Raw genomic sequence first — 12564 nt, forward strand, 5'->3', positions numbered from 1 at the left:
ACCGAAGTCAACATTACCTTCCTTCAATTGGGCCAACTGGCGGTGAATCGACGAAGTACAGTACATACTGACGAAACTAAAATGAGCTCTAACATGTCCACATAACATCTTTTCTTTATTTGTGTGTGAGGAATGTTTCCTGAAAGTTTGGCCGTACCTTTTTGTAACACCCTGTACATCAAGGCTACCAGAAACAACTACTGAACTAACTCAGAAAAAATGAAATCAAGAATAACTGGTGCCAAGAGAACTGAGTGATTTAGTGGAGTTAAATATAACAATGTAGTACACTGAAAACAAGGAAGAAAAGACGATTCTGAGGGACACAGACACAAGATTTAAACAATAATAAAAAAACTGATGAAACAGTCAAATGTTTTGTGAAATGACTTGTCTAAAAGTAAGAAATAAAGCAGACTAGAGAAATATTTGATACGTCTTTGAATGATGCTCAAAATGACGTACAGTAAATGAGATGCCAATTAAGAAATTAAAGTTCAATGTTTAACTAAGAATTTTAAAGAGCACTAGAGATATATCAAGGCCACATAACAGCAGACTGCACAGTCTACATAATCCACCACACAAACATCCTCTAGTACTTAATAAAATTCTAAGATTGTAAATTTAACACTGAACTTTAAATTCTCAATGGACACTATTTACTGTACATGATTTTGAGCATTATTCAAAGAAGCATCAAATGTTTTTATTTTATTTCTCACTTTAAGAAAAAGAATTTCACAGAACACTAGACCATTGTTTTATTCCTATTTTTATTTTCAAATTTTACTCAGAAATAAAAGTGGGAAAATAATTTTTTGACACCTCATTTGTCTTCTTAGTGTCTGCTGTTACCAAAATGTCCTAAATGTAGTACCTGAGTCAAAGGAAACCATTTAAAAAATCAATCTGCACATCAATGCACCATTTTGTATGCAAAATAACTGGGCCTGTAGAGATGAATTTTTTGACACCTCATTTGCTTCCCTTGTGCCTTCTGTTCTCAAAAGACCTCTAAATTTTATATTTGATTCAAAGGATGCCATTTTGACAAATAGCATACCAATGTAGCTGTTATGAACAAAATAGCTAGTCTTGATGAGATGAAAATTGTGACACTTCATTCACATTGCTAGAAACAGTTGTTTGCAAAGCAATTAAATTTTTTTTTTAATTTTTTTTTAACTAGACCTCATACTGGTCAATGTGATACCCAATTTGTCCGTTACGCTCTCCTCATTTGTCTACAACAATGTGAACAAAATCTATAGTGTAATTTTCCCTCAAATAATTAATTCTGTATTCTTGACTATCCTTATTCCTTCAAGCAATTAATTTTTTTTCCAATACTAGACCTCATGCTGATCTATTTGATTCCCCATTTGTCCATTTCCTGCTCTTTGTTTGTCTATGAAAGCTCAGACAAAAATTCATTGTGTAATTTCTAACAAATAAAATATTTAAATGAAAATAAACCACCACATAACTGATTATGATAGGACAGCAAGGTCAGAAAGAATGGAAAATTTTTGGGAGCAGGAGAGAGAGAGAGAGAGAGAGAGAGAGAGAGAGAGAGAGAGAGAGAGAGAGAGAGAGAGCTCAAAAGGTGGACCCCTTAGCTAGATTAAGTGTATATGGACAGGTTCAAGTGCTCCAATATGTGCATGAGACATTAGAATACTACTGTGTCAGGTAAGAGATGGAAAATATCTAAGTAACAACCTATAAGAAAAGGCAACATAAGAAGAAAGTACAAAGAAATACATCATAAAGCTGGAGATGAACCAGTGAACTACTGCCACATTAACTTTTCTATATTGTTTTAAAACACAGTGAAGGAAGCACCAATCCAAAAGCTTTCTGTAACCCATCTTGAAACATGAAAGATACTATGGAAGGAACAGGGCTATTGAAATTCTAAGTTAGTAATAAGAGGATGGGCAGTGCACAGATAGCTGACTGTGCAAGGGTATGTAGCTACAATACATGAATAAACTGATGTTCACAATAATGTTAACAGTGTAATGTATACGACTTACGGATGCATCTTCAAACCACAAGAAGTATGCATAATTGAATGTTGTATCTTTCCACATAATAGCTAGGTGGCCCTCTTGTAAATGGGCTCGGCTGAAATCCACCATGGACCAGATCTGTAAGAAAAAAATATACCCTTAAAATTCTCCATTTTGCATTTTTAATTAATTGTAACAGAAACTGATACTATACCTTTTTTTTGGTAAGAGTTATCGTTTCTTCTGAACTGAAGTCAAGACCGGGAGCAGTGATACGGTGATTTGTTCTATCTATATACAGAAAATGTACAAGGCCTGGAAATTCTTCCAAGTATTTGTTGATTGTAAGAGAAGCTCTAGTGTTTCAAGTTAAGAAACAAATAACAATGCTGACAAAAATGAAACATGGTAGGAGAAGGAATAATCCTTATAATCAGCAGAGTCACAGTATATTAACAGACAATATTCCACAACTTCAATATTCATCAATGTTGTTGCATATGGCATTTAAGTAATTAACTAGCCTCATTTTCAAATTTAGAGTGTACTACAATAACACAAAAGAATCCACCTTAAATGTTACTTTCTTTGAAAACATAACTTTGCAAATAGTTAACAACATGAACTATCATTGAAATCCAAATTGATCAGACAAAAAGGGTAGCCATTAACAAGAACACTATGGGAGGACAAAAAGAATTCAAAAAATTAAAGAATTTGATGCTAAAATAAATTTTATGTACAGCACCAATGAAATATAGCAGTGTGATGGCACGACGGAGGTCATTAGTTGCCTTCTGGCATGGCCATCCTTGATGTCTGTAATGCAGCCACTGTATAAACATGAAGATGGTGGACAAATATTCCATTACATTAATTCATAGCACAGCTTAATAGTTTGGAGAAAAGGTGAGTTCTGATGCCATTTATGGTGATGAGAATCAGTAGTGTATTTTTCTCAACTTTCCTGTGCTAAGAACAATGTTTAGATGCATTGTTATCTCAAAAATTATCTTCCTCATTTGTGAAATGAACAACATTATCAGCGGCAGTCAGTTCATGAGGAGATAATTTTATGAGATACCCACTACATATTTCTCTATATTACAATGAATTCAAGTCCCTGTAATGTTAACAATTCATAACACAGGCCCGGTCAAATTTACATCTGCATCTACATCTACATCCATACTCTGCAAGCCACCTGACGGTGTGTGGCGGAGAGTACCTTGAGTACCTCTATCCGTTCTCCCTTCTATTCCAGTCTCACATTGTTCATGGAAAGAAAGATTATTGTTATGCCTCTGTGTGGGCTCTCATCTCTCTGATTTTACCCTTACAGTCTCTTTGCGAGATATACGTAGGAGGGAGTAATATACTGCTTGACTCCTCGGTGAAGGTATGTTCTCGAAACTTTAACAAAAGCTCGTACCGAGCTACTGAGCGTCTCTCTGGCAGACTCTTCCACTGGAGTTTATCTATCATCTCCGTAACACTTTCGCAATTACTAAATGATCCTGTAACAAAGCGTGCTGCTCTCCGTTGGATCTTATCTATCTCTTCTATCAACCCTATCTTGTACGGATCCCACACCAGTGAGTAGTATTCAAGCAGTGGGCGAACAAGTGTACTGTAACCTACTTCCTTTGTTTTCGGACTGTATTTCCTTAGGATTCTTCTAATGAATCTCAGTCTGGCATCTGCTTTACCAACGATTAATTTTATATGGTCATTCCATTTTAAATCACTCCTAATGCCTACTCTCTGATAATTTATGGAATTAACTGCTTCCAGTTGCTGACCTGCTATACTGTAGCTAAATGATAAAAGATCTTTCTTTCTATGTATTCACAGCACATTACACTTGTGTACATTGAGATTCAATTGCCATTCCCTACACCTTGGGTCAATTCGTTGAAGATCCTCCTGCATTTCAGTACAATTTTCAATTGTTGCAACCTCTCGATATACTACAGCATCATCAGCAAAACGTCTCACTGCACTTCTGATGTTATCCACAAGGACATTTACATACGTATATTGTGAACAGCTATGGTCCTAAGACACTCTCCTGCGGGCACACCTGAAATCACTCTTACTTCGGAAGAACTCTTCAATCCAGTCGCACAATTGATCTGATAGTCCACATGCTCTTACTTTGTTCATTAAACGACTGTGGGAAACTGTATCAAACACCTTGCAGAAGTCAAGAAACACGGCACCTACCTGAGATTCCGTGTCTATGGCCCTCTGAGTCTCGTGAACAAATAGCTCGAGCTGGGTTTCACATGATCGTCTTTATCGAAACCTATGCTGATTCCTAAAGAGTAGATTTCTAGTCTCCAGAAAAGTCATTGTACTCTAACATAATACATTCCAAAATTCTACAACTGATCAACGTCAGAGATATTGGTCTATAGTTCTGCACATCTGTTTGACGTCCCTTCTTGAAAACGGGGATGACCTGTGCCCCTTTCCAATCTTTTGGAACGCTACATTCTTCTAGAGACCTATGGTACACCGCTCCAAGAAGGGGGCGAGTTCCTTCGCGTACTCTGTGTAAAATCGAACTGGTATCCCATCAGATCCAGTGACCTTTCCTCTTTCGAGCGATTTTAATTGTTTTTCTATCTCTCAACCATTTTGTCATCTGTGCAACAATCTAGAGAAGGAACTACAGTGCAGTCTTCCTCTGTGAAACAGCTTTGGAAAAAGAAATTTAGTATTTTGGCCTTTAGTCTGTCACCTCTGGTTCAGTACCATTTTGGTCACACAGTGTCTGGACATTTTGCTTTGATCCACCTACCACTGTGACATAAGACCAAAATTTCTTAGAATTTTCTGCCAAGTCAGTACATAGAACTTTACTTTTGAATTAGTTGAATGCATCTCGCATAGCCTTCCTCACACTACATTTTGCTTCGTGTAATTTTTGTTTATTTGCAAGGCTTCGACTATGTTTATGTTTGCTGTGAAGTTCCCTTTGCTTCCATAGCAGTTTTCTAACTCTGTTGTTGTACCACGGTGGCTCTTTTCCATCTCTTACGATCTTGCTTGGCACATACTCATCTAATGCATATTGTACGATGGTTTTGACTTTGTCCACTTTGCAGTATATTCCTATATTCCACACTTAAAATGAGCTGTTGAAACTTTATAAGCACACATTCAAGGGATACATTGCGCATCTGCTGCAAGTGTCTGCCAGTTCTGTTTTTCCAGCATTTCTGTGACACTCTCTCCCAAGGGTCAAACTAACATGTAACCATCTGCACTGCCCTTCTTCTTACACTTTCAGCGTCTCTTGCTAGCCCTGTTTGATAGAGGTCCCACACATTTGAGCAATATCCTAGGATGGTTCACAGGAGTGTTTTGTAAGCAATCTCCTTGGTATACTTATCACATTTTCCTAGTATCTTACCAATGAACTGAAGTCTGCTAGCAGCTTTACCTAAAACACAGCCTGTGTGACTGTGCCATTTTGTATCTCTACAAACTGTTACATTCAGGTATATGTATGAACTGACTGATCCCAGCCAAGAGTCACTGATATTGTACTGTAGTCATAGAGGATACGACTTTCCTGCCTTTTGTGAAGCACAGAATTTTACATTCCTGAACACTTAAAACTAGCTGTCAAACTTTAAACCACTTGGAAATCTCATCAAGATCTGACTGGATGTTTGTGCAGCATTTTTGGGACAGAACTTCACTATACATGATTGCATCAATTGCAAAAATGTCTGAGGTTAGAATTGTCTGCAACGTCATTAACATAAAAAATGAACACAAAGGATTCTAACACATTTCTCTGTGGTGTACCTGAAGTTACTTCTAATCTGCCGATGACTCTCCGTCTAAGATAATATGCTGTGTCCTCCCTAATAAGAAATCCTCGACCCAGTCACAAATTTTGTTTGCTACTCCATACAACTGTATTGTACTGTACCGTACTGTACTGTAGAATTCCAATGTGCACTCGGTTTGTCTGCCAGGGGGCCTCATCCAAGATGTGGAGGCAGCTATCGAGCGTACGGTGTGCAGTTGTCTGCAAGTAGTTGCTCATGTTGGCACCAACGATGCCAGTCGCTTGGGTCCTGAGACGATCCTCAGTTCATACAGGCAGCTGGCAGATTTGGTGAAGACCGCTGGCCTTGCACGCGGGGTGCAAGCAGAGCACTCTATTTGCAGCATCGTTCCCAGAGTGGATTGGGGTCCTTTGGTTTGGAGCCGAGTGGAGGGTCTCAACCAGAGGCTTCAACGACTCTGTGACGGTCTTGGCTGCAGATTTCTAGACTTGCGCTATTGGGTGGGAAATTGTAGGACGCCCCTAGATAGGTCAGGGGTGCACTATACAAAGGAAGCAGCTACCTGGGTAGCAGAGTACTTGTGGGTGCACATGGGGGTTTTTTAGGCTAGGCAGTAGTGCGAGGTATCCTGATGAACATTCAACCAGTCGACATGCAGGCAGGGAAATCAGGACGCGCTCAGTGTAAAGACACTTCAGCTACCAAGATATTAGCAGTAAATTTTCAGAGTGTTCGGAATAAAGTTCCTGAATTTACTGCCCTCCAAGAAGCGTGTGGCGCGCAAATTATTCTCGGGACTCAGACCTGGCTGAACCCTGAAATAGGAAGTTCTGAAATATTTAGTGAGGGTTGGAACGTGTATCGGAAAGACAGATTATACACCGTAGGAGGTGGTGTCTTCATTGCAGTTGTCAAAAATATTGTGTCTACTGAGGTCGAAGTAGAGTGTGATTGTGAAGTTATCTGAACACGTTTAACAGGGCTAGGAGAAATAAATTTAATTGTTGGGTGTTATTACCGGCTACTAGGTTCCACCATGACAGTTCTAGAATCATTCAAAGGGAGTCTACACTCTGTATTGCAGAAGTACCCGGATCATGCTATATTAGTCGGAGGGGACTTCAACCTACCTAGTATAGACTGGGATGTCTATGGATTCATTACAGGTGGTACAGACAAGCCGTCGTGTGAATTACTTCTGAACACATTATCCGAAAACTGTCTTGAGCAGCTAAATTGACAGCCAACGCGTAATGGAAATATTTTGGATCTGGTACCCTCGAACAGACCAGACCTCATCGACGCGTCAATGTTGAGACAGGGATTAGTGATCATGATGTTGTCATTATGACTATGGTTATGAAAGTTAAAAAGTCAGTCAAGAAGGCTAGGAGAGTATTCTTACTAGAAAGAGCAGATAAGCAATTGTCAGCATCCCACTTAGTAAATGAATCAACCTCATTTACTTCCGGTACAATGGACGTGCAAGAATTATGGGCAAATTTTCAACACATTGTAAATCACGCATTGGACAAGTATGTGCCCAAAAAGAGGGTTACGGACAGAAAAGACCCACCATGTTTTAACAGCGCAATTCGGAGAATGCTCAGGAAGCAAAAACAGTTGCACTCGCGGTACAAGAAAGATCGGGAGAACGAGGACAGGCAAAAGTTAGTAGAGATTCATGCTGCTGTAAAAAGAGCAATGCGCGAACCATACAACCACTACCACTGTCATACCTCAGCAAAAGATCTTGCTGAAAACCCAAGGAAATTCTGGTCTTACGTAAAACTGGTAAGCGGGTCGAAGGCTTCCATCCAGTCACTCACTGATCAGTCTGGCCTGGCAACGGAAGACAGAAAAACGAAAGCTGAAATTTTAAATTTAGCATTTGAGAAATCTTTCACGCAGGAGGATCGTACAAACATACCGCCGTTCGAGTCTTGTACAGATTCCCGTATGGAGGACATAGTGATAGACATCTCTGGGGTTGTGAAGCAGCTGAATGGGTTGAAAATAAATAACTTGCCAGGTCCTGATGGGATCCCAATACGGTTTTACAGAGAGTACTCTACTGTATTGGCTCCTTACTTAGCTTGCATTTATCGTGAATCTCTTGCCCAACGTAAAGTCCCGAGCGACTGGAAAAAAGCACAGGTGACGCCTGTATATAAGAAGGGTAGGAGGACGGATCCTCAAAATTACAGACCAATATCCTTAACATCGGTTTGTTGCAGGATTCTTGAACATATTCTCAGTTTGAATATAATGAATTTCCTTGAAACAGAGAAGTAGCTGTCCATGCATCAGCATGGCTTTAGAAAGCATAGCTCCTACGAAACGCGACTCGCCCTTTTTTCACATGATATCTTGCAAACCATGGATGAAGGGTATCAGACAGATACCATATCCCTAGACTTCCGGAAAGCGTTTGACTCGGTGCCCCAGTGCAGACTCCTAACTGAGGTATGAGCATATGGTATTGGTTCCCAAATATGTGAGTGGCTCGAAGACTTCTTAAGTAATAGAACCCAGTACGTTGTCCTTGATGGTGAGTGTTCGTCGGAGGTGAGGGTATCATCTGGAGTGCCCCAGGGAAGTGTGGTAGGTCCGCTGTTGTTTTCTATAAATGATCTTTTGGATAGGGTGGATAGCAATATGCGGCTGTTTGCTGATGATGCTGTGGTGTACGGGAAGGTGTCGTCGTTGAGTGACTGTAGGAGGATACAAGATAACTTGGACAGGATTTGTGATTGGTGTAAAGAATGGCAGCTAACTCTAAATATAGATAAATGTAAATTAATGCAGATGAATAGGAAAAATAATCCCGTAATGTTTGAATACTCCATTAGTAGGGTAGCGTTTGACACAGTCACGTCGATTAAATACTTGGGCGCAACATTGCAGAGCGATATGAAGTGGGACAAGCATGTAATGGCAGTTGTGGGGAAGGTGGAGAGTCGTCTTCAGTTCGTTGGTAGAATTTTGGGAAGATGTAGTTCATCTGTAAAGGAGACTGCTTATAGAACACTAATACGACCTATTCTTGAGTACTGCTCGAGCGTTTGGGATCCCTATCAGGTCCTACTGAGGGAGGACATAGAAGCAATTCAGAGGCGGGCTGCTAGATTTGTTACTGGTAGGTTTGATCATCATGCGAGTGTTCCGGAAATGCTTCAGGAACTCGGGTGGGAGTCTAGAGGAAATGAGGCGTTCTTTTCGTGAATCGCTACTGAGGAAATTTAGAGAACCAGCATTTGAGGCTTACTGCAGTACAATTTTACTGCCAACTACTTATATTTCGCGGAAAGACCACAAAGATAAGATAAGAGAGATTAGAGCTCGTACAGAGGCATATAGGCAGTCATTTTTCCCTCGTTCTGTTTGGGAGTGGAACAGGGAAAGGAGATGCTAGTTGAGGTACGAGGTACCCTCCGCCACGCACCGTATGGTGGATTGCAGAGTATGTATGTAGATGTAGATGTAGATTCAATAACAAGCACAGGTGTGGTATTGAGTCAAATACTTTTCTGAAGCCAAGAAAAACTGTGTCTGCTGATAATTTTGATTTATGGTTTTCTGGATACCATATGAGAAAAGCACACATCGGGTTTTGCATGACTGATGTTTGTGAAATCCATGCTTGTCTGCATGGAGGAGATATTTCATATATTTCATATAAATCATATATCTATCCTTATTACAGTATTAAATTAGAAAAAATCATTATTAGATACACTCAGTACACAAATGATTTTGTAATTCATTTCATCTCATGCTGTATATACTTTATGGAGTTACAAAGAGGAACAATAACATAATTATGTTTATAAAAGGATATGATCCCAACGTAAAGTTTCTTAAGGCTTTGACTTTAAGAAATTCGCTGAAATGAGATAACTTCTGCTTCACATGGTTTGCAACAGTCAACAGCAGTTCTTTCCCTTGGTGCATCAGAGATGTATCCCAGCATGTAAGTTGCAGCATTTCCTTCAAAACATCAATGAAGCTAGCTGTACTTGATTCTATTCTAAGTATACACTCACTGTCTTGAGTTTTTATATATTCAATGTATTTTTTCCTTAGGAAGTCCCATTTACTGGTAAGCTTTTTGTAGCTAATTTCTATTTCATGTTTTGAGGAGCGTAGTTTTTTATATCCTTCCAAAATTTTCTTTATACTGGAATCTAAATTATCAAAAGAATGTCTCAGTTCATCTATATCCTTCTGGAGCTGCACATTTTGCAGTTCGTTTATGGCCCCAAAGGCTTCACACAGGCCAGAAGCAACTGAAGCACCATGTGTCTGAAAAAAGGCATAAGTATAGTATAGAAGAATGTATAATAAATGTAAAGTACATTAACTATCATTATCCATGTACAAGCAACAATAAATACAAATTACTGCTGGTTATTACTGAAAATGCTGTTTTTCAGTCCTTTTAAGTGATAATAGAGCATACCAAATGCATTCACCAAACAATGTATACTTCATGCAATTAATGTTGTTATCATTAGATATTACTGTAGTCAATGGAAGTATTACACCAAAGCTATAGTCTGATTTAAAGTAGTTGTCACTTGACGTTTGCGCTGCGAAGTTGCGGCGTTGTCACGTCAAGCACTGGCTGGAGGCAGCCGCCTCAGCGCGTCGCTACCCCCGGCGATAGAAAATCGTTTGAAAGCCTGTATCTCCTACAATAAGTAAGTAAAAAAAATTCAAACCCACATATGATGTATATCTCTACAATGTCTCTCAATCTGTCAAATATCTATTCTAAATTTTAATTAGGACAAGAGTTACGTTAATCTGCTTGAAATCATTTAAATTCTCGAATTCGGAAACAGCTTCTAACTTATCACGTCATTACTGAAAAAGTATTAGTGTCACAGCAAAATATTTTTTTCCATTCATTACCAAAATAATGCACTCGGCAAAGAATCCTTAAAAGTTTTCGTAGTGCATTACGTTTCCTGTATACAAATTTCTGAAAACAGCGTTTTTAAGCAACCCTATCAGTACTGAACTCGAAACAAGTACGACTTTTTAAAATCTCTATCTCCTATAAATATTATGTAAACATTTTGAAATTTACGTACAGTATCTGTCTCAGTGGTATCTATAAGCATATCAAATATCTTTTCTTAAATTTAATTAGGGCCGTCGTCACATTAACTATTGTAGTGTGAGAAATTTTCGCGTCCGGAAAAGTTTTCTTCTTTAGATTGCAAATCTCGAAAACTATTACACACATTGAATAACATCTTGGTGTATAAACAAAATGAAATATAATTAAAATTCAATCTAATTTACCGTAAGGAGATGACGAGAGCTGGCCAAACAGTATTTCTTAGTCTCACAACAAGAATAAGAATTAATCGAAATAAATTCACAAACACAATATTTAACGGCAGTAAGTACACTACACACTAATCAGACAATGCGAAAACACCGCTTAATTCAGAGTCAGAGTCAGTGGAACTATCCGTGTCGCTGCTCGTATTGACAGATATAATCAAGTCTTCGACACTTTGCTGTAAGATACCTTCATTGTTCCATGCGGCCTGTATCACTCCTTTCACGTGATGTACTACCTTCTGCCAGTCTTCCGATGTCACAATTTCAACTGCCTCTTTCAAAAGGCGTTCCACTTCGGTTACTGTGAATTTTTTATTTTATGCAGCAATATGCCGTTTAACCTGAGCCCAAATCAGCTCTATTGCGTTGAAATGGCAATGGTAAGGAGGCAATCTGAGCACTTTATGCCCGTATTTTTTTGCTACTTCATCCACAATGTAAGTCGGGTTCTTTGGCTTCTGTTGCGATACAAGTTCTAATAATTCTGCCCTTGTCAAATTACTGTCGAACTGTACCTTATGTTTCTGTAACCAGCTAACAATGTCGTTTTTCCTCGTTGCCTTTGTGGGTGCTTTATCTTGTATTACTGAGTGATAAGGAGCGTTATCCATAACAATGATACAGTTTTTTGTTAAGTTCTGGAGTACACAGTCTTCAAACCATTTCACAAAAGTATTGTGGTTCATCTCTTCGTGGCAGTCGGAGGTCTTACTTGAACTGAATAGCAGCAGACAATTTGGAATGAAACCTTTTGAATTTCCGGCATGTGCTACAATTATCCTTTCTCCTCTGCCTATCGGAGCTGCCATACTACCGCTGATGGTACCGACTGTCCAGCCTTTTTTTAAACTGTGTCCTGCATTCACCCACGTTTCATCAAGCCAAACGATATCATTAAAATGTGTCCCCACTAATTCTCTAAGAAAGCGGCATCGCCAGGCTGCAATATCTTGGCGTTCCATTAGTAACTTTCTGCCAGAGATGGATTTATAGCGGAATCCTAACATTTTCACGACCCGTAACAAAGACGATTTACTACCCTAAAAGAGGTCAGCCGCTGTGAGGGTAGCATGTAGTTTTTTGAGTGTTGGATACTCCTTGCTCGAATAAAATGCATATATTTGACGAATGGCATCTTCCTGAAAAGAGTCAAGTTTTGTAACCCTCTTCTCTAGTCGCCACTTTTTCCCAGGTGTCTCCAATTTAGATGATTCACTTGAGCCTTCTTTCATGAATTTCTCCTTGCAGATTCTTATTACTGATCGTTCGCTATCTTGCAGAGCAGCTGCAGTTCGCTCCACCACCTTATCCAAAGGAACGAGAGGCCCTCCTGCATCCCTCTCTCTCTCAAAATACTCCCTTAAGAACACACGTATTCA

At 39.2% G+C, this 12564-nt stretch overlaps 1 protein-coding gene across 1 annotated transcript in view; it reads right to left on the bottom strand.

Moving 5' to 3' along the window:
• The window catches only part of LOC126172625 (Hermansky-Pudlak syndrome 1 protein homolog), a 161061-nt gene that overhangs the window by 53429 nt on the left and 95068 nt on the right, over positions 1-12564 (bottom strand). Inside the window, exons 6-8 of the mRNA XM_049920897.1 lie at positions 9669-10132; positions 2233-2377; positions 2043-2156 (exon numbers count right to left, since the gene is read on the bottom strand). Of these exons, the coding sequence (XP_049776854.1) occupies positions 2043-2156; positions 2233-2377; positions 9669-10132 (723 nt within the window). The remainder of the gene's footprint in view (positions 1-2042; positions 2157-2232; positions 2378-9668; positions 10133-12564) is intronic.

The sequence above is a fragment of the Schistocerca cancellata genome, chromosome 1, assembly GCF_023864275.1.
Source record: "Schistocerca cancellata isolate TAMUIC-IGC-003103 chromosome 1, iqSchCanc2.1, whole genome shotgun sequence".
Lineage (NCBI taxonomy): Eukaryota > Metazoa > Arthropoda > Insecta > Orthoptera > Acrididae > Schistocerca > Schistocerca cancellata.